A 22,055-nucleotide genomic window follows, 5' to 3' on the forward strand; every position below is an offset into this window, starting at 1 on the left:
GTGTCACAAATTCTGCCTGAAAAGTCGTTCCCTGTCCTGTTTAGCAAAACGAGAGAGATGCAAATAAGCAAAATCCCTCATACACAAAATCCTTTCTTTAAATGAGTTACCGGTGACAGGAGAAGTCCTCCTAGAACATGTATTCCAAGGGGGGTTCCCTCTGCACCCCTCTGCTCCCGGAGAATAGTTTGCCAGATTTACTATGGCAAGTATACACTCAACGTGACGATCGGAGTTGTGCTCCCCGGAGTCCCGGGGTAGTCTCAGAGAAACTGGGAATGTTTGTACATCACTCGCGGCCCCTTCCCCTGGCAGCAAAGGCAGGGAAGGAGCCCCTCAAGCGCACCCCTCGCCCCACGGCGCAGCCTGCGCCCGCACTTCCCGCAGCGATCCCGACTCCGCGGCGCTGCCCTGCCCATTGCCCGCTCCCCGGGGCACCCCGGTGCTGCCCGGCCGGCTCCGCAGCCGCGGCTGGAGGGAAGGGGGAGGGAGCCGGGTCAGCGGGGTCCGTCCCGGGAGATGGGTGGGGAGAGGCGGCGGGCGAGCTGGGCTGTGCCGCAACGCCCCTCGCTATAAACGGAGGGGCCGCGCACGGAGCGGGAGGAGCGGCGCTGCCGGCAAGGAGCGCGCCCGGAGCCCGGCCCGGCTCGGCCCGGCTTAGTCCAGCCCGGCTCAGCCCGCTCCGAGCGCCGCCGGGGCTCGGCCACCCCCGCCCGGAGCCAGGTAAGCGCGTCCCGGCGGGCACCTTCGGCCAGGGACAGCCAGAGCGTTTGCGAGCGCGATACAGCCTCGTACGGAATTTATACTTGGCTTAGACGGAGCTGGCACAGGAGGGCTCAGTCCTGGACGAAGCGCGGTCACTTAATCCCCCGCGCTTGCCCCTCGAGGCCCGCTCCACATAAATATTTTAGAGAGGACTTAGTGCCCCATAGACTCCAGCCCTGCCGCGCTGGAGCTCTCGAGTCTTGTCAACAGTTTGAAGAGAAAGCGAGGGCACCCTTGGGCGGGAGACACAGCACTCGGGGCTCATCCCAACAGCCTGCAAGATGCAGCCTCATCACCTCTGCTCACCGTCAGATGAGCAATTTAATTTTAATCGCTGTGCTAAGCTCACGATAGAAATTAATCAAACTCCAAAAGGGATGCTCATGATTTCTGGGAGTTGTGCAAACAGTTCAGTTTCTCAGTCTGGCAGGCAGTGCAACTTCCACCAGTCAGCAGCAAGTATTGGTTTAATCAGAATTTGGTAGCATACACTCTCCATTGACCCGATCTATCCTTTTTCTACAGAGCAAGAATTGGAGTGATCTACAATCAGAGGTTAATTTTAATTATAAAGTTAAAATGCCTTTTTTTCTTCCCAGCCAGTTTCTAAACTTCTCTTAAACTCTCACTGGACCAACCAGAGTTCCTCAAGTTCAGATGAAGTCCTGTAATATAATTACTGTTCTTCTCCTTTCTATGCATCAAAACAATTTTACCAGTTACTTACAAGTCCAAGCCCTATATTCTAAGTCATCTGGTGTATCATAATTAAGTCAGTTAGGTCATGATGCATACAAGCAGTAAAATTGCAGTATCCAGTTACACCTATTTCTACACTTCTGCAAAACCCCTAGAAATAATGAGATGTATGGCAACAAGGGACAGCAGGATTCTGCCCAGAGCATGCTACAGTTCACTGTAAATTTCCATCACTTCCAAAAGTAGCAGCACTCATTTGGATTGTGTTGCATAGCATGGGACAAGGTAGTAAATTGGCTCAGTAAAATCACAGGATAAGGGTATCAAGAAGGATTTTTTTTGCATAGTGAAGCCTCTTGTCACTTGCATGAACCCACAGCAGTAACATGATTAGATTTTTGCCTGAATAGGAGGATTAAGTATGGCCTGAAGCAGGTGATTACCATGATGATGTAGAAAGGCTTTTCTAGGTCTGTTTTAGTGTCAGACAAATGTTTCGTACTCCTGACTATGGCAGTCCATTTTGCTTGTTGCCACTATAATCTTTTAAATTGCAACATCTTTCAAAAATATTAAGTGCCTACAAATTCAGCTTTTGCTCATGTATTAAGAGTTGTAAAAAATATGCCTTTCCAGCAGGAGCATGGTATTGCTGCACAATTTTCCTCTCTAAAACTTGAACTACAAAGCAGAGAAAAATCAGTTGTGATCATTGCATGCTTCCTAGTTTGTGTTGTTGCACTGAGAAAGCAGTGGCCCTGTACCATTAAAAGAAGTCACATTGATCATTACATTTGAATATAGCTGGTTTCATTCTTCCCTTACTTTTGTCATAGTAATAGATGGAAACAGATGAATTCTGCACTGGGGGAGAGCAGAAGTGTGCTCATTTGCTATGGTGTAAGGTGTCCTGCCTTCCTGCTTTGAGACATTATCACTTGGGCTGGACAGCATGTGCAAACTGCAGCTGGAAGTTACTGTTGAAAAGGCAGCAAATACCAGCCTGAAGTGTCAGTACCCACAGCGCTGCAGAAGTGAGGAGAGTGCTGCCTTTAACTTTCAAATATCACAACTCAACAACCTGCTTTTTACAGCCCTCTTGGAACAAGAAGATGCACGATGAATGATGGTATTTGTGTTTCCTGAATAATATTATCTTTAATTGTATTAAATATTGGAAAATATATTCAATTTCACTCTGTCATGCTATAAAAACAGAGGCAGATGCAGCATGTAAACATGGTGATTTATTTATACTTTATAGAAATGTATGGACTGACATGGAAATAAGTGTAGTGTTAATGCCCATTTAAAAAAATATATATTTTGCATAATGGGCACTGACTGCATTTTTCTACTAAGTTTTCTCCTTTGTGATAATTTTATCCTCCATGTTTGTTAGAGGAGCATATTTAGGTAGTTTTTCCCTGGCATTGCCTATCATTGAGCACAGTCATTAATGTTAATTTAAAGTTACATAAATTACAAACTCTCATTACACCGTTCTAGTTAAAATATTGTTTATGCAAAGGCATAGTATTAGTTTAAATAATTTTAAGCAGTCACAAATTACTCCTATTTGCTCACTACCTCTTTTTTTTTCTGGAACTTCTTGTGTTCCAGAAGTTATTAGTGTCACCAGTAGTATTCATAGGCTTACCTGTGGCTATCACTGCCCAGATTTTCAGGGTCTTCATCTCATTCTAAGAAGCATGCAATTGTTTGAGTGGTTGGCATGTTCTCTGCACCTTCAGTATCCTAGTCTACCTTGGTAACTTCATAAAAGGTGATATTCATCTTGATGCGGGTACAGAACATGGATATTTATGCATTACTTTATCAAATACTACATCTGACTTAAATTACGTGGTTAATCTTGTGCATTTTTAAACTGAATTTAGTGGTTATCTTCTAGGAGACCTCCTCAATGAGAGGAAAGATCAACTAAAATTGAATTTGGATATGTCGTATCTAAAGCTGAGCTGAGGAGTTGGATTAGCAAGATTTATCTACAAATAGATCTGCTTGGGCTTTATATTGGATACATGAAAAAAGAGGACAAATGGCCAGGTCAGGAAGGATGGTGGACAGCAAAGTATTCCCCTCACCTATTTCTGATAGTAACGCTGGCAGCACAGCCACCATCATCTCTCTCCAGAAGGAGAGGCATAAACTTAGGATCTTTTCAGAGCTGCAAGCATGGTGAGATTGGGAGGATTGGGTAAAGCCTGGCCACTGCAGGCCCACAGCAGCCCGCTTGTCTTGTAGGCTCTATTGCACGTTTAGCTAAATCTCTAGCCTTTGGGTAATCCTGGCTCAGTTTTCAAGCCTTATCTAGTTTATTGCTGCTGTTTGTTCCTCTGGCTTTCAGCTGTACAACAATTCCATCAGAAATGCAGGGACACAGATGTTGTGTTTTACCACGTGTTCCTCTGAAAAAATAATTAGGAATTTTTCAGTATTCTTAGATGGCAGTTCACATTTTTTGGACAGTTAGTCCTAAAGTTGACTATGGTGTTTTTAAGAAGTCAGCCTCTGCATTTTAGGATCAGATTTGACAAGGTAAATTGGCAGAATGTAAAAAAGAAACATTTTTAGAAATCTCACAGAATTCTGAAAACAGAATAAAAAATGTGGATCACTTTTGAAGAGAGAGGAAAATAGATGGAGGAATTACATCATTCTTTTCACTATTGTAGGATTAGTTTCCTCAACACGAATAAAGAGGTTGCTATTGCTAAGTGTTGAACCTCACCTACTTACATGGAACTAACTTTGCATAAAAGTTAAAACTTCTGCATGTAAGCACAAGGTGAGTTCAAATGCGTTGGAGAGTTGGAGTAGCTGGCGATCTTATGTATGCTTTGAGTTTCAAGATGCATGGAGCTCAGTCATGAAGCTGAAACACTGCAGCCTGAAGAACAAAAAGGCTCCATATTTCAGTGGTATTGTGGATGTAAGAAAGTTACTAATCACAGTGTCATTTTTTGCCTCTTCCTTCTGCTCCCAAGCACCCTTACAGCAAAGAGTAAGCCAGTAATCTTTTGCTAATGACAGTACTTCTTTCCATTCCCTTTCCATCAACAAATTTGTCTCTTAAGATCACTTTCACAAATAGTCATTCTACTCAGAGCACTCATTCTGTGTTCCGTATCATTTTCTAAAATGTATCATTTGCCAACAAAAGAAAACACCCCCACCCCCCCCCCCCCTAAAATTGCCAGATGTACCCTGGAAGAATCTTTGTCACTTTGGAACATTTTGGGGAATTTAACAAATTTGACAAACAAGGGGAGTTATGATACTCATACTTAACATTTTTTTACCTCAGCTGTAACAAATGAAGAGAGGTTATCTTGACTCTAAGTCCTAACAGCTGTGATTGTTTGAGACAAAACTCATATGAAACAAAATTGCTGGCCTAATAATTTTTAGGTCTTTTCTTCAGATAAATGATGGATTATACTAAAATTACTCTGAGCTTTCAAGTGAATTGCAACAAAGGATAGGAAAATAGTGTTCCAAATGACAGGCTGTTAGTTTTCTCTGCTGCACCATCATGTGAAAGAACTACAGATTTTGGCCTTTGGTCAGGTGTCTTTTACAATTTTTATTCCATTTGTGTTTTGTTTGATAGCAAAACTGTCCAGGTATTCGCTGTATAACAAGGCTAGCTAGAATGCTTGGTTACGATTTGTGGTGTTTATCTCCTTTTATTGTAGCTGAATAGCATTTCTCTTGTAGGCACAGAAAACGGGTAATAACCAAAGACGGCCTCACAGCAGGAAAGTGAGATCAGATTGGCAATGCAGCAGTGAGTGGCATGATTGAAGACAAGACAAAAAGCAGGCTACAGCAAAAGGTAACTGGCAATATCTAAAGAAACTAGTACTGGATTTGGGCAAGGACAATATTTAGACAGTACTTCACTGCTTGAGGTGAAAGCTATAATTAGGGTTACAGCCAGAACAAAGAATTATTTAAGTAAACTCCTAATTTCAGCTAATTCACCTATTCCTTTCTTTACTTCCAGGTCATTCAACTTTGTGAGCTACTGATAGATCCTTGGCTAGTTAAGATCTAATAATCAGTAGATTAAGTATAGGAACAGAAATAGAAATTAAAATTCCGTGGAACCCTGAATCCACTCAGTTTTCAGAAAACTGAGAGGAGACTCTACAGAGGAGTGCTATGCCTCAGCATTTCTAGCTGAGAGGGACACATGCAAATAAGTAAAACATTCCAGAAAACCACTGAACAGCTGTACTTTCATGATGGGGGGCTTACGCAAGGAGAAAAATGCACAAGTTGACTTCTCTAAAAAATGTTCAGTTGGCAGCTGGCCTCCATTTAACTCTGCTTTAACATCAGCACAGCCTGGCCAGAGCCTTTCCTCAAAGCAGGCAGCACATGATGTACAAAGATGCAGCCTGAGCTTGTTCATTGAGAAACCATCCACACCCTTTCCAGTTGACATTTACAGGATGGATATTGCCTTTTCATCTTTTTCTTTATAAACTCCTATTGGTTTTCATCTTTTCTCCTTTCTCCACTCATTCTTGTTGCCCAAGCCTAAATGCTTATACAGTTTTACTTCCTTCCCATACCAAAGGGTAAGCCTGCTACCACTGGAGTTGCTCAGGGTTGGTTTTCTCCATCCTCAGGCTCTCTACTTGGTGTACAACAGTCAGAAATGGAAAGCATGGGGCAAGAATCAACATGTGTTATCAAACTGGGCCTCTAGTTGTGCTGTCTTTATTGTTTTCCTCTTGCTTTTGTTATTAGCAGCTTGCCATGATTAGACAATTACAGTTTTTCTGAAATAAGGTAAAAATATTTCTTTTCACATGGTCTTCCTAACAAGTGCTTCAAAGAAAAAGCACTCAAAATCATTTTACCTTCAAATACGCTTTATGATGCGCTTCCATATTCTTGAACATACCATTAGGGAGGAAAAAAAAAAAAAGGCAGCTATGTCAGTGAAGGACAGCCACACATCCAAGGAATTGCACAGTAATTTTCCTAGCACTAAAGGGAAGCTCATTCAGCATCTCTGGGAAGGCACAGCATTATCCCTTCTGGGCTTCTATGCACTTCTGTTTGCTTGAGAACCGAGACTGCACCTGCTTGAGGATGCACTGATTCACAGTATCATAGATTAGCTCACTCCAGCTGTAACAGCTGCCTTTGTTTTGCTACCTCTGGCTGGTCCTCAGTACCCACAAGGAACATCTCAGGACAGCAAAGAGTTCACCAATTAATTTTATTTTCAAAATAGAGCAATAAATTTTACTTTGGGGGAAAAAAAACAGGAAACAAGCTGTACAAATTTGGCAGAACATCTATTTTGGGATCATTCTATTAAGTGTGCTGCCTTCCAGACAAAGCACTAAGGATCATAGTAACTTGTTTTTCCATGGGTGATAATGCCTTTCACACTGACGTGGATTAAGGTGTCTATGTTTGACCTTTCCTTCTCTTTGATTAACCCCTTAGAAACTCACGAGTTCAATTGACTCATATAGTCTCAAATTTTCTTCTAGTCCTCATAATGATCTGCCTTTAACAGGAGTTTTGTACAACTGAAAGCACAATTGGGCCTCTACGCTTTCAGTGCTATACCTACCAACAGCTACAAGGATACTAACTTCTCTTGGGCTTACCTACATTACCATTTTAAAAGATTTTTTTTTGTCTGAATAAACTCTTGTACTTTGCCAGTTACTCATACTGTTTTCTTTCCTTTCTGCCTTTCGTTCCCCTTTTCTGACCCTAATGAGCGATTCATTAAGAAGCCTCCATGCTGATCTTTTGCTTTTAATCTTTTAACTTTTCCCTCCAGGCTGTTCCTAACATTCTCATTTAGGGAAGAAAAGTCTCTTCTGAGGGGTATTGCTGTGGTGTGATATTTTCCCACTGTAAGGACATCTAAATTAATTATATAATAGGAAAACTAATCAAGTGTCTCAGTCAGACACAGTGAACCAAATCCTATTACAGATTGCTGAATTACAAGACAAAGCTTCCTCTGAACTAAGGTGTTGAAGTCTAACATCCATTTCCTTGCCCAGAAATCCACAATACATTGCCTTTGCTTCTTCAATAAGACAAACACTATTTTTCAGCACAAAGTCAAAAGAAAAATGTGTTCAATGCAAGGTTTGCTCTCCTCAGAGATGTAGCGCTGACTGGTGGGAAGTTATATGGAAATCACTAGCCATGACACTGGAAATGTAGTGATAAAGCTTTCAGATTAGCTGGTTTCATTACCATGGCAGACACTTTAGTGATACTGGTTTGTCTGTGTCCATGTACTGCATCTGCACATGTTTGTATTTCAGTTCATGTCTTCATTACTCAAAGCAAAAGATTCTGTCACTAACTTGAACCACATTGGTGAATGGTAACGGGAATGGGATTCATTAGAGGGCTTAAGAGAAGGAAATTCTTTTTAGGTAACAACACGAGCGACTCTCAGTCAACTCATTCATTTCCATTAGATTAGAAAGCAGAACACCTCTGTATGAAGGAGGTCTCTCCACTCCTGGAGTGGAAGCAGAGAATTTTCAGTGTTTCTCTTCTCTCCTGCTTTCTGATTAGCCATCATTGCAGATGAAGGTAATTGCTCTGCTCAATGCATTTCTGAAGTTATTCATTAATTTACATCTGCCTTCTATATTAGATGGGGAAGCAGGGGGTTTGGGTGGGTGGGGAGAGGGATGTAAAAATAAAAAGCCCATCCTGCAGAAGGGACTGCATACTGAGCCTGGAAAGCTCAGGTGCATCATGGCCACAGCCTGGTGATTTAGCTCAATGGCAGGAGAATGGGGTTTTTTTGAGGATTAGCATACTAGGTCAGGGTTCAACACACATCATGTTGCCATGCATGTCAGAAGGTTACTGATTTACTTTACAACTTGAAGCAAATCTTTGTAAGCTCTCTGGTAGCACCTGTCTACTGTTTTACAGGAAGATACAGAAAGACAGTTCTTTGTACCAGAAAAGAAGAAGCAAAGTTATTTTTGAGAGTTTGTTGCTGATTGCATTAGTATCTCACCTTTAACTAAGGAAAGTTGTTCAGGAGTATAAACAAACTGCATACATAATGTTCATTTTTGCCTCTGTGTCTCCTGGCTCAGCAGAAGAGTTACACAACTCCGGGAGAGGGGCAAGTGACAGTGTGGTCTCTGAATAAAATAAACTACTGGAAAAAACAGGGTAGCCTCTATCTGAACTAACTGGAAAATCCACAAAGTGCTATCACCTCCCAACTTTGTCTACAAAATTATTAGCTGTGTCCCCTGCCCTTCTTCCTAGAAACATCCTTGCCTAGAGGGAGCAAAAGAAACCTAATTAAAACATTAATTTTGGTACATTTATACTAGTAGCACCACTGACTGAGTTGTGTCTTTCACAATAAAGCTGTAACACGGAAAAAGAGCAAAGATGGAGAAAAATCCTTTTCTCCCAAAATTAGGGGATTTAGTTCTTGAGGAAATAGTTGAAGTTTTGGCCTTTCCATTCCATTTTCTGTTGGAATCTCTACCAGCAACAGAAAAGGTTCTGCCAGTGATTGCATATTGCTGTAGGCATATCACTCATGCAAAAACCATTTTATGAAATTATCACTTCTAATTTAGATGCACAAAGTACCTTTTTCTGCTAAATTATTAACAGCCATTAACAGTTTAAGCTTACATAAAACTCACTTATTTTTACCTAGAGGCTGGTAAGCAAGCTGTCTTGCAATTATAGCAGTTTATGGAAGTAGCCTTCCCCCCCATCCCACAAAAGGCCACTTTCCTTGTGATAGCTCCCTTCTTCTGGACAAGTGCAACCACAGACTAAGACCTGGACAATGAAACTTAAAACACTTTCTGTGTTGGATGCATTCCAGTTAACATTCCTTCCAGCAAGAATAAGCGAGATCAGAGACCCGTGATACTCAAAATAGCGCATAAAATGTATTGTAACCCCTTCTTAATCTCTACTTGCTTGAAATCACAGTAACATAATAGCATTTCTCCTACAAGCTGGGCAGGAAGAAGAGTTGTTACTATTATTTTTTTGCATATTGAAGAAGGAACCCTCAATCTTCAGTGAAGAGGACCATGTAATTTAGGACAGATTCATAGGTGTATGGAACACCCAGTAAGCAAATTGTGAATTGTATATGATCTAATGCTTCCTCAGCCCTCTTGTTAGAGAGTAGAAATGAGCCAAGACACAGATTTCTCATTTATCACAGCATGATAAGGGTCCTGGCTTATTCCTCTTTGCAGCTCAGCCATCCTGACTCCAGCCATTCACCACTGACCCTGGCTGTAGCAAGCTCCTGCTGTAGTTTTCCTTTGCAGCCTCTGACTGCAGGCTTTTACCCAGCTAGACTGTGACCGCAGGTTCCAACAACAAGCTCTACCTGCACACCCAGACTGACCTCAGAGCAGTGATTCTCTCTCCTCAGAATTCTTCTTCATGAGCCTCCTCTTCCTCAGGATCCCTCCTCCATGATTCCCCCTTGGTACCAAACCCACTCCCTTTTATCACACTCACCTTTACTGGCCACAGCTGTAACTCATCAGGGCTGAGGCTGTGTTGGGTAATTAACACAGCTGTTACTGAGCAGGGGCAAGGGCACCTGCATTCCCTTCACCTACAGTCTGAAAGGAGCTGAGATGCCTCACTCCTTGTACCTGATCTCTGCTGTTAGAACTGGCCATAATAAAGTGTGCTCACAGCAGTGCTTTTTATTTAAGTATGTTTTGTTCTCTCTTGCCCTCCACAGCATTTTTAATATAGGACTGAAATATAAATCTGGCTCAAGGCCAGAATTAATGTAAATTCCCGTATTTCTCAGATTAGAGGTGTTCACAATGGAATCTTATGATGCATTACACATGGAAGCAATGGAGAAATTTCAGGTGTGGGGTTAGGTATCCAGAAACTACATTTGTGTAGGATGTGCCATGCAATGTAATTAAACACAAAACAAACAAACAAACAAAAACCAAACAAATAAAAACCCAAACACCTTCATATTCCATGGAACAAAGCTATCAGAAAAGAAACTTAAAATTCATCAAATTATTTCACTTGCGCTTAACAAACCTGAATTCGATTTCTGTCTTTTATTAAAAACAATCACATGGGGCACACTATATTTTATATAGGCAATTCCAGCTGCAATAAAGGAAATGTGTTCATTCATTCATTTACTATCACTCAGAGAAAGTAACCATGCAGCATGTAACCTTTCACAGCTCAAACTAATCTAATTTTTATTCCTTCTGGGATTGATGGCTTAATTCTGGTTAATTATTGATTCTTTCAGGTACTTCCAAATACCCTGAAGATACTTCATAACCCAGCATCAAATTTGAAATTATAAACCTGCAATAAAATGTGTATTCATGCTGAAATATTATATTGTGCTGCTATTCAAAAAACTTTTCATGTCAGTGCTGAAAACCCTAGAAATTCTAGTCTTACATTGTTCCAAAATACCTTTATTTTGTCTTTCATTTACTTTCATCTAACGTGCAGTAAATGACATTGTTAGCAGTATGAGGAGATGACATGATCCTGAGAAGCAGACATTAGGTTAGCCTGCTGATTATTGATCATTTTTATCTCCCAGAAGGGTGCCAGTCTTCCTTTTTGGTAAAGCTAATGGCCAGAGCAGAGGTACAAAAACCCATGCTGGAATGATGATGGTTGTTAATGCACTCGTTTCAAAGTCTTGATATGCCTAAGTGTCTTAAGCCTCTTCTACAGAAAGAGACAATTCTTTACCTTGTGTTATAAACAAGAGCAGTGATTGCTTTCTGCTTTAACAACTAATTTTCATATTTAAAAACTAATTTGGCTATAGGTTTAATAACCTAGTTAAAGAAAAGATGATCCTCATTTCTGTCAAGACAGACCAACCAAGGTGACAGGACACCATGAGAACCCCCCTTCAAACATCATCTTTTCTGAAGCTTAGCATTGTGATATTTAGTTTCAGAAGTACTGAAATACAACTATTAATTTAGAAATATATTTTACTTTATTTAATTATCTTTTCAGTTTTAAGTTACAGCTCTGGGGATAATTTTATATTCATATCCTTACCTTTATATGATACCTAAGACATATTAAACACCAGAGAGTTTGCAACACATTCATGCAGCCTTGGTGAAAGAAAGAAAACAGAGATTGTTCTGATGGTTAAATGGGGAAAAAAGGTCCAGAAAATTAGGTAGAAAAGTCTAAAATATCTGGCATACACTGTCAAGCCAGAGCCAGCAGTGTCTAAAACCACCAGCTCACTGATCCTCCACAAGAGATTAAACACACAGCATGTTGGCAGTGGTTAATCTTTCAGTATTTTGGAGTCCAGTTCGACATGGATTGAACCCAAGAATGTTTTCCTTACCCTTAACAGCAGAGAAAACAAAATTATGTGTGTATAAGAGGAAATCGGTGTTTACTTTGAAACTTAAACATAGAGAATCCTAAAAATGAAACCTATAAACTAAAAGAATTAGACTTACTCTTAACTGAAAAACTTTTGGCTAGCTCTAATGAGTGCCCTATTGATCTGTCAGTTAACAAGTTTTGTACAAAAAAATCCCCATAATCTTTGCTGTGATAGCACTCACTGAACCGCTAAGTTCTGGTGAGGTTGAGAAACTTGTGAAGTTGAGCAATCCTTTCTTGGCATTAACTTCTACAAGTAAAATTTTATAGAAGTATGTACATCAGGGCTTCCCAGATTCTGGGGAAAAAACCCAAAAAACATATACACGAGTTGGGGATTGACAGTTAATTTTGTCCAAAGAGCTATGTAGTAGGAAGAGATATTTCCAGTGTTTCTGGACTCTGTATGCACAGTGAGAGTATATGCAAACAACAGTCCAAACTTTCCCTGCTACTGCAGCTGCTCTCATTATAACTGTGACATCATTACGCTGTAGACTGCTAAAAAGAGCAGAAAAACTGTCACATCTTACATAGTAGTATATTAGCATTTAATGTCCAAAAAAGATACTTGAAAGGTTTTATTCATCATTCCACTGCCCCATAAGTTGTGTTTGGAAATGGCCCTTCACATGTGCGTATTTTTGCCACATTGATTTCTAACACAAAGTATAAGTATGTAAATAATAGATTGGATTTCTTTATTTTTCACTTTAAATCTAGCCAACTGCTTGTTGGTTTTCCATCTCTATATATCACTTCTGTTCTCACTAAATGCTCCTATTTTTAGCAGCTTAGAGATATAAACATTGTATGCTTGTACCCAAACATCCCTTAAGTGCACAGAGATACACTGACACTGTATAACCCATTGGACTTAAATACAGGACAAGATACTGATGACTCCAACTCATCTGGCACAGGACAGTATAGTTTATGGCATTTTTTTGGTTCTAGCTTGCCCATCTACTATTTTCAATAAAATAAATCTCATTGTGACACCAACAACCCTTCTGCTTCATCTGAATGAAAAGCTGTTTGCCCTTACCAGCTTTAGGGAACTATTCAGGTAAACACGTAGTTGGAACAGAATAGCAGCATCATGCACTGACACTGTCCAAAGAGATAATGACAAGTCCAAGTGTATTAGTAAAACTGGGGGTTGGTGGCGGTGGTGGTGTAAAAAGTGCTAAATATATTTCTATTTTCAAATTACTAAATTGCTTTAAATTAATAAAATGTACACACAATTTGGATAACACTGTGTAGACTTTTGTTACCTTTCAATTTGTAAAAGTCCCGTAAGTTGCTTGAAAAAGAAAAAAAGGGTAGTTATGAAGTGCCATTTTCAACAGTAAAAATATCTTCCTTCCAAATTGGCTGATACTTGGAAAAGAGCTGTGGGATTAATAATGTGCCTAGTTAGATCTAAAATAATCTTAGTTGAATGAGTAGGTGTCACTATTTTTCCATCTGCATTGCTAAAGTAAAGTTTCTTTAAAATATCCTTCAAAATTTGGGTCACAGAGAGTTTAAGCTGCATATGACTTTGAAAAAATAAAATATCGGATATTCTAAGTCTCAAAAATGCAAGAACTGGACTGAAGGTTAGCAAAGGCAGGAATGTGCCAGAATACAGGAAATTAGATAGACGCTGGTAGATGCTAAAATAAAGTGAAAGTACTTACCTCTGGTGTGTTAGATTTAAATAAGTGCAGGTACAATGATAGATATTTTGCTTTATATTTTCATATTAAATTACCTTGAACAAAGGGGATATTTTGAAAGTTACAGCACTTGAGTCTAAAACAATTCTCTTATTTTAAAATAGGAAATACAGACCTCTAGTGGTCAAAATCTATACTATATGAGTTAAACATCAAAGCAATTTAAATGTCACTATGCTTAACTGTGTTACTTTCTATTGCATTTTCTTCCCCCATAATCATTCAAAATCATACACACTCCCAGTTCCACTGTTCAGACATTCCACAACCATCAATTCTTCCCAGAGGAAAAAAGCCCCTTCATCTGTCCTTTTTCACATAAATTCTATGACTGAAACTGAGTAGTTGAAAGATACTTGGGAAGTGAAGAGAAAATTAATGAGAGTAGTCCATGAGAACAAACAGAAGATAGATGTTAATTCTTCTCAGAATAAGCTATAAAGCCATTCTGCAGAAGGACAGACTCTTTTGAAGTGTGCCAGAGGAAATAAATACAGAGAAGTTCTTACAGAGAAGGTCAGAGAACATAAACAGTTCACATTTGCAAAGTAACTGGAACTGTTCTGGTGGCACAAAAAAAAAAGTAATAATCAATTTAGGTTTTGATGTTATAGATCCTGAAAGGATCACAGGCAGTTTTTTTTTCCAGCTATATAGAGCCAGCAGAAGTGAAGCAGACCAGCTTGAGCTTTTGCAAGGGGAAGGCACAAAGAAACCACATATAGGTTAGAGCATTAAAAAGATACATACTTTTAAGTAAATAAAGCAAACATCAAAAAATTAATAGCCATTTCCATAGAGTAGCAGTTGCCTCAGTTAAAAGAAAATGCAAAGGCCAGAACAAGGTCCTTCAAGTTCTGCTTGTTCAGATACCAGACTATCTCCTGATCCAAAATTGCAGAGCAACAGCCAGCTTGACAGCTGCCAAACACAGGTCTGCTGAGGGTGTTCTTGGTGTTCGTGAGCTGATGTACAGTGTCTGGTGCTGTACTACCTATCACAGTTCCTTTTCAGTATTTTTTGGATTTATTGTCATTTACCACAGTCAGATGCTGATGTCTGTGATGACAAGAGCCCACTGTAATGGCACCACAGTTTGTATTATGGACCCTTGTTTGTATTTCTCTTTCCCTTCACAATTCATCTATCAACTCTGGATTAAAGATATTTAAGAAAGCCATCAGTGGGAAATGCAGACTGTGAGAACTAGCTGAAGGAATAAGAGCTAGGAGAAAGGTAAATCTATAGGTTCACAATGGTACTGCTCAGGAACTTCAGGAAAGCAGAGAAGGTGCTGAAGTGTGTGTGTGTGAGATATAAGTAGATCTGTTCATTAAGGCCATGAGGATGGTTACTGTGTTAGATAGAAAAAAAACCTAAAAGCCTTTGCAATAAAGCATGTGTAAGTGTTATTACTTTCTCAGAAGTTAGAATAAATTAAGAAAGGGGGGGCTAAACTCTTAAGATAAAGGGAAGTTTATGCCACCATAAATAAATAAATATAGCTGTACTGAACATACTGTTCCAAACAGTTTTCATTCTCTTTCCTCCCTGTGCAAAAATTTTACATAAAAGTAGAATGCAGTATCCTCTTAAACATGGAACTGTCTTCTCATTTGTAAGAAAAGCAAATAACCTTCCCGCTGTCAGAAGAAGGAAAGTGCACATTACCTAGTGATAAGGTGGCTAAGCTGTGGCAGGATTCGTCAGCCTGAGTTTATTTAGTCTTTGTCAAAGCAAATATTAAGTACATTTTTGTTCAAAATCTGACTTGTGACACCTGCTTACCTATTTTTAGCTGATGAAGTTCTCACAGAAAGCCACAGCCACTGCTATCTGATCTTTCAGTAGGCAAAGTGCTGTTTACCTTGCATGAGCCCAGCATTCCTTGTTTCCACAGGCAGTTTAATTAGGATGCATGTTCACCCAACAGAAGCAATGAATGGAGTGGTAAATAATAGTTGGTTGAGCAGTCTGAAGCATTTCATTATCAGTGACTTATTGTAATCATTGTAATTAAAAAAGATAAAAGGTCAAACAGGACAGTACCTCAGAACAAGGGCTTGCTTCTCACCAGATAATTTGTTTGAGATTGATGCCACCACAGCATTCACAGTCACAATTCAATCCTGTTAGAAAAAGCCTTAAAATGATCCAATTACCATTTTGTTAGCACAGATAATTTGAGATGCTTTACATGGAATTGTCAATGTGCTCAACTTCAATAGCTGCATTTAACTGGCCAGTGGTTTTACCTGCTTTGTTGAATTCTGGCAGCATAAACCTGTATCTGCCATCTATTTCTGTAGTGTTTTAAAAGAATCTGCAGTTACTCCTGTGTAGAAGTATCTGCTTTGAATGTGTACAGCCTTGATCCTGGGACAAGCAGATGAACTGTGGCAAGTGAGAAAAACAGGAAAAGCCGAAGGTTGTATGGGAAAGAAATCACTGCCTGTAAGGAATTCACATGGCTTCAGTGGCCCTCTCTCACTACTCAGCACAGTCATGGGCTCATGTCTTCAAAAAAAAAATTACCTTCTCCAATTTTGAAGCTTTTCCTAATGCTATGAAGTTACAGTTGTGCTCAAGGAAGCAGATCCACCTGAGGCTAGCTCTGAAACTTTAGGATTTCCAGGAAATTTAAAAATTCCATTTGGGATTAGAAGTGTTTTCCTTAGTGTGCTTCATATGTACAGCTCCTATGAGGTTCATTCTCACAGCAACATTCAAACTGTTTTCAGATAACCAGATGGCAATCCATATGTGTTTATCCAAAAGCAACCACAATACATATTTCTGCTTCCTTGTCATTTACTGAAAATATTGATGGATTTATTTATTGATGTAATTCCTTAGTATCATTCAAAGCTGATGGCATACCAGACACATCATTTGCACAATTCCACTGACTTCAGTGTCACGCCAAAACCTTTCAAATCCAGAAGGATTACACAGTTCTACAGAGGTAGATTGAAGTATAATACTATTTCTTGCCAAAATTCCTGATTCTTCATGGGAATTGTTCTGCCTTTTTTTATTTCCCAAGCACTCCATAATATGCTCAGGGAATTCAATACCTCAGAGTACCAGACAATTATTCCCAACTGAATTATTTTTTATTTTAACACATTTCTGAAAACATAATAGAATCACTGTTACTCTTTCTTGAAAGAACATGTGCTATTAATTAGCATCAGCTAAAGCTACTACTGACATGAAACAGTACAGGTCACCATGTGGGTAGAAAAGGGAAATTGGAAGCAAAACAACACAACACAGTACACTGAAGGAGTGTGTGAGGAGACCATGGGAAAATTGCCTTGGCATCTACCAGAATCAACCCCACCAAAAGGGAATATTCTCCCTAAGCTGCATTTGCCTTTGACACTGAATCTGTCACTCAGTACACACAGAGCCAAATTGTACCAGGGGCTGGTTAATCTTGTCACTGAGAAAGGGCTTGCCCCACCTTAGCCAGGCCTGATGCGCATTATTGCCAGTCAAACTTGCACAGGTGATCTCCTGAACAGAAACTTCACTACAGAGTCCTACTGCAAAGTTCTGGGCTCTGATTTTAGTGGGTACAAAAGGGAGCAAAGACTGTAAGTGACCATGCAGCACCAGCCTGTAGCTGGGACAGGGCAAATGTTGCCAGACCTTGATGTTGCAGAACATATCAGTTACTGTCAAAGTTACTTTCATAACCGAGGGATGAGATAAAAGGATTTATCTTGAAATATTTTTATTGTGATTTCCCTGTCCCAGGGTGAGCTGACCTTCCACAGAGCCAAACACCTTGTATTTGAGATTTGGCACAGTTTGAAAGCCAGGTTTTCTCAGGATGTACTGGAGTGCCACACGTGATCAGAATGGTGAACCTTTCTTTGTGTTACCTCTGTTAGCTTGACTTCTTTATTTCTGAAACATGGCGAAAATGGCTGATGTCATTTTGAGACATCTATACAACTGAAGCAACAGGACTAATACACAGATTGAATTGAAGAGACTGGGAAGTGTTGCATGACACATTTTGACAAAGTGTCCATTAGATGCATTTTCCTAGATACTCTAAACTTGATAGAATTATCAAGAACCTAAATCCTGACATTACCTTGCTAGCTTTGTAGAAATGAATCATGTTGTTAATGCAAACATGAGCTAAGAAAGAGAAATAACACGTCTTCAAAACACTAAGAGCCAGAGGGTGTCCTTGCTCACGAGATGCTGCCTGCAACCTGTATTCTGGGTTCAGTTCCTGGCTCCTTCAGACTTCCTGTGTGGGCTTTGCTGAGACAAATCCGTGCCTTACTTCCCTATTAAAACAAAGTAATTTGTAAAAAGATTTGTCTTCCAACAAGAGTAAGTCAAGCACTGAACTCATTGGCGTTCCACACTTAAAAGGAGCATCAGTGCTGAACCACTCAAATAACGAGCAGCCACATCTGTGACAACAGAGCTGGTGCGTCTGTAGTGAAGGGCATCTGCTTTCTGAGGGCATCTCTACTGCCCGGGATCTTAGGGTGGGGTCTTACATTTCTAAAGGGTTTCTTTGCTGTTTGGGGTCTGCTTTGTTTTGCTTTTGAAGCCAAAGTATTTCAGTTAATCTTTGTTTTAAGCAGAACAAGTTGGGTTTGGCTTATAGCTGTCAGGGTCCTGCAAACAGCAATAAATACTACTCTGCAATAATAACTATAATTTATTTTTTTAAAACATCCATTATTTTTCAGTGAAGACTATCTGTTTTTAGACTCTGTAAAGTAAGGAGTATCAGAGTCTCTTACACTGTATTACCTGCTTTTTAAGTAATCAGTCATTAATAAGGAAATGATTCTTGCAGAACACACAGGTCCTGGCAAACCAAACCAAAGAGGTGCCATTTTAAAGGAGATTTCATGCCCTTGCTGAACATTTAATATGATCCAGAAATACAACTTCAATTCTTGGATACATAAATTTTGTCAGCAACTGGAAAAGTAACATGTTCCCCCTCGCACCCTTCTAAAACTCTTTGTAGAGTTATTAATGTGCAACAGTTCAGGATGTGTCTGGTTTTTCACAGATTCTTCTTCCCTCACTAGCAGTTAAATACCATAGTTCCAAGCCAAATGGGGAGCTAAGTAACCTCTGAATATTTAAGGTATTTTTGGTAGAACAGAAAACTAGGTTGTGAGTTTTCATCTTTGTCTGTGATGTAAACATTTTTTCAAAGAATTAAGTTTAATGCATAGAAAAAAATTCTAGTGATTAATCTCAGAGATACAAATGAGTACCTAATCTAAAGTCTCTTATTTTCTTAATTCATTACAGTTTGTATTTAAATACTTAATTAGTATTCAGAGTACTTTAGTTTCTGAGATATCTTTATAACTTACCTCATTAAATATGTCACCTATTTATGGAAAGAAAATAATCTAAAGACTCCCCTGAATTTATAGTTATCTGCTATTTTCAGTCTCTCTTATTATTTTTGACATATGTTCACTAACAAGTATTATTTTTAATTGGAACTTTGTTAATTGAGAGAGGCTTTTTATATTTCATTTATGTTAAAAAGAATCTAAAAGTGTCCAGCCAACTCCTAACATTCTTACCTTTGTTTCACTCTGCAAAGTCTGTATTAAAATAGGAATTGGTTGATAAAACACTTGTAGATGGCTGATTTTACAATTCAAAGACATCGACACATTGTGTTAGACTTGACAAAAATTTGACATTTAGTTGGGAAATGTTAAAAATTAAATCCCTATCACAAATACTATTTTCTTCCTCTTTTCTCCTCCTAGGTGTGAGCTTCGTATTTTCTCCCTGAAACTAGGTTACAGCCAAAGAGTTCAAGATGATTCCGAATTACTCCACTGAAGAAACTGTGAAAAGAATCCACGTGGACTGTCCTGTGTCAGGGAGGCACAGCTACATCTACATTATGGTCCCAACCGTTTACAGCATCATCTTTATCATAGGCATATTCGGGAACAGCCTGGTGGTTATTGTCATTTACTGCTACATGAAACTAAAAACAGTAGCCAGCATCTTTCTTCTCAACCTGGCACTGGCTGACTTGTGTTTTCTGATAACTCTGCCCCTCTGGGCAGCCTACACAGCCATGGAGTACCAGTGGCCTTTTGGCAACTGTTTGTGCAAGCTGGCCTCGGCGGGGATAAGCTTCAACCTGTACGCCAGCGTGTTCCTGCTCACCTGCCTGAGCATCGACCGCTACCTGGCCATCGTGCACCCGGTGCAGTCGCGCATCCGCCGCACCATGTTCGTAGCCCGGCTCACCTGCATCGCCATCTGGCTCCTGGCCGGCGTGGCCAGCCTGCCCGTCATCATCCACCGCAACATATTCTTTGCCGAGAACTTGAACATGACGGTCTGCGGGTTTCGCTACGAAAGCAATAACACCACGCTCCGGGTCGGGTTAGGTTTATCCAAAAATTTGCTGGGCTTTTTAATCCCTTTTCTGATCATATTAACGAGCTACACCTTAATTTGGAAGACTCTGAAGAAGGCATATCAAATTCAAAAAAATAAGACTAGAAACGATGATATTTTTAAGATGATTGTGGCAATTGTTTTTTTCTTTTTCTTTTCCTGGATTCCTCATCAAGTGTTCACTTTTCTGGATGTGTTGATTCAATTGCATGTGATAACAGATTGCAAAATCACCGATATTGTGGATACAGCTATGCCCTTCACCATCTGTATCGCTTACTTTAATAACTGTCTGAATCCTTTTTTTTATGTTTTTTTTGGAAAAAACTTTAAAAAATACTTCCTTCAGCTAATAAAATACATCCCACCAAACGTCAGCACACATCCAAGCCTAACAACCAAAATGAGCTCCCTCTCCTATCGGCCGCCAGAAAATATCCGCTTGCACACTAAAAAGACTGCCGGGCCTTTCGATACCGATTGAGGAGTTTGGCAAAGTTCTTCTTTTGAACAGCAGGGCGAAGCAGCAAGAACAAGAAGATTCATCTGCGGTCCTGATCATCACAGCTCATTACAGCAACACTGGATCACCTCAGAGAAATCATACTGTAGAGAGTCAGCAGTGGCCTTTCATCTTACATTGCAAAGAGGACTGCTTCATTCTTATTTTGTTTTTCTTTACTGAAAGCAGAGTAAGTGTTGGACAGGCGTGTCAGAGTTCCTGCCAGCATCCCACTGTTTGCTTGGAGCTACAAAAAGGGGAGAGAAAACTCTTCTAAGTTAAGTTCACAGGTGTTTCAAAAGGAAAAGCTTGTATAAATAACATGAAGTACAACCAACCTGATTTGCATATATGAGAGCTATTCTGTTGGAGGAGTGGAGCTTTGTTTATTGTTTTGTTGTTTTGGTTTTTTTTAATTACATAAATGTCCTATAGTCATATTTATAATATATTTTCAAATATATGCTATGTAGAGGGGCCCAATTTTAAACTCAAATGGAAATTAAGGTCCTTGAAATTGGTTTTATTCTGATTTATGCTACTATTTTTTTTAATGGCAATTTTTCATAATATATGCAATAAAATGCAGATTTATTTATTAAATATAGAATATATATATTTTTAGATTTATAGTCCTACTCATACATTTCAAACATTGCTTCAGAAATGTACATTTATATCCCAGTGGGTATTTTTATACTAGTTAAAAAAAAATAACCATATACGGGCACACAGAAATGGGGTTCATTCAGCCTTTCCTCATGATAAGCCACCCTGACTCTGAAAAATTTTACATACAGGGGGAATCGACTCCATACTCTTTCTGACTAAAAGTAAAATTTTGTATTTCAAAACATGAGTTCTGGGAAAGAGATGATCAGAAAACTTCAAACTATTTTTTGGTTATAACCAGGGCACTAAGTGAGAGAAGTTACCAACTAATCAAATCCACTTAGTTTTTCAAATTCCTGCACATTTAGTAAACTCATATACTGATAAGCAAAAAATGTGACAATGCTTATGTATCAGTTTAACTAATAATTTTGGTCTCATCACAAAATATCCGAGATCAAACTTCACTCTTGGCTTTTACGGAATTTCTCTCCATTTATAGAAAGTTATGCCCAGGGTAGTTGCTCCCTGTAGAGTATTTTTGTGTATATGGAACAAATTCAGATTTATACTAGCATAAATCAGAACTAAAGTCTGGCTCAAACTCTCAACACAAATCAAGAGGAAAGGTGATAAGCACTGTGGGAAGTTTCCACCAATGTTATCCTCATATGTGTCCTTTTTACCTAAAAATGAGCTACAGATAATATTTATGTCTGATTCACACCCATTTATTGTCCTCAAAGATAAATGAGTTCATAAGTATTTTTGACATTACAAAACTTAAGAAAAAACCCAAAACTTAACATATATCATGTAGAAAATTACATGCCCCTTGAGAATTTATAATCTTCAAA

General features: G+C 39.3%; 1 protein-coding gene and 1 long non-coding RNA gene across 10 annotated transcripts in view; one reads left to right on the forward strand and one right to left on the reverse strand.

The window, feature by feature from the left end:
• LOC120757144 (uncharacterized) overlaps positions 1 to 9,970 on the reverse strand; it is a 150,368-nt gene extending 140,398 nt beyond the window's left edge. For 8 of the 9 annotated variants that reach the window (XR_009208191.1, XR_009208194.1, XR_005702378.2 and 5 more), the window contains exon 1: positions 9,902 to 9,965. This is a non-coding gene — a long non-coding RNA (uncharacterized LOC120757144). Of the gene's footprint in view, positions 1 to 9,901 lie in introns of all 9 variants that reach the window. The other variant, XR_009208192.1, reaches the window with a different exon arrangement.
• Positions 629 to 21,119, forward strand: AGTR1 (angiotensin II receptor type 1). Its single transcript, XM_040074782.2, has 3 exons — positions 629 to 723; positions 5,209 to 5,326; positions 19,436 to 21,119. The coding sequence occupies exon 3, from the start codon at positions 19,489 to 19,491 to the stop codon at positions 20,566 to 20,568; it is 1,080 nt and encodes a 359-aa protein (XP_039930716.1). The 5' UTR covers positions 629 to 723; positions 5,209 to 5,326; positions 19,436 to 19,488; the 3' UTR covers positions 20,569 to 21,119.
• The last annotated feature ends 936 nt before the right edge of the window (positions 21,120 to 22,055 follow it).

The sequence above is a fragment of the Hirundo rustica genome, chromosome 10, assembly GCF_015227805.2.
Source record: "Hirundo rustica isolate bHirRus1 chromosome 10, bHirRus1.pri.v3, whole genome shotgun sequence".
NCBI classification, from domain to species: domain Eukaryota; kingdom Metazoa; phylum Chordata; class Aves; order Passeriformes; family Hirundinidae; genus Hirundo; species Hirundo rustica.

Bases quoted from the DNA above. Each gene is read 5' to 3' on its own strand.
- AGTR1 (XM_040074782.2), top strand. From the start codon at position 19,489: ATGATTCCGAATTACTCCACTGAAGAAACTGTGAAAAGAATCCACGTG.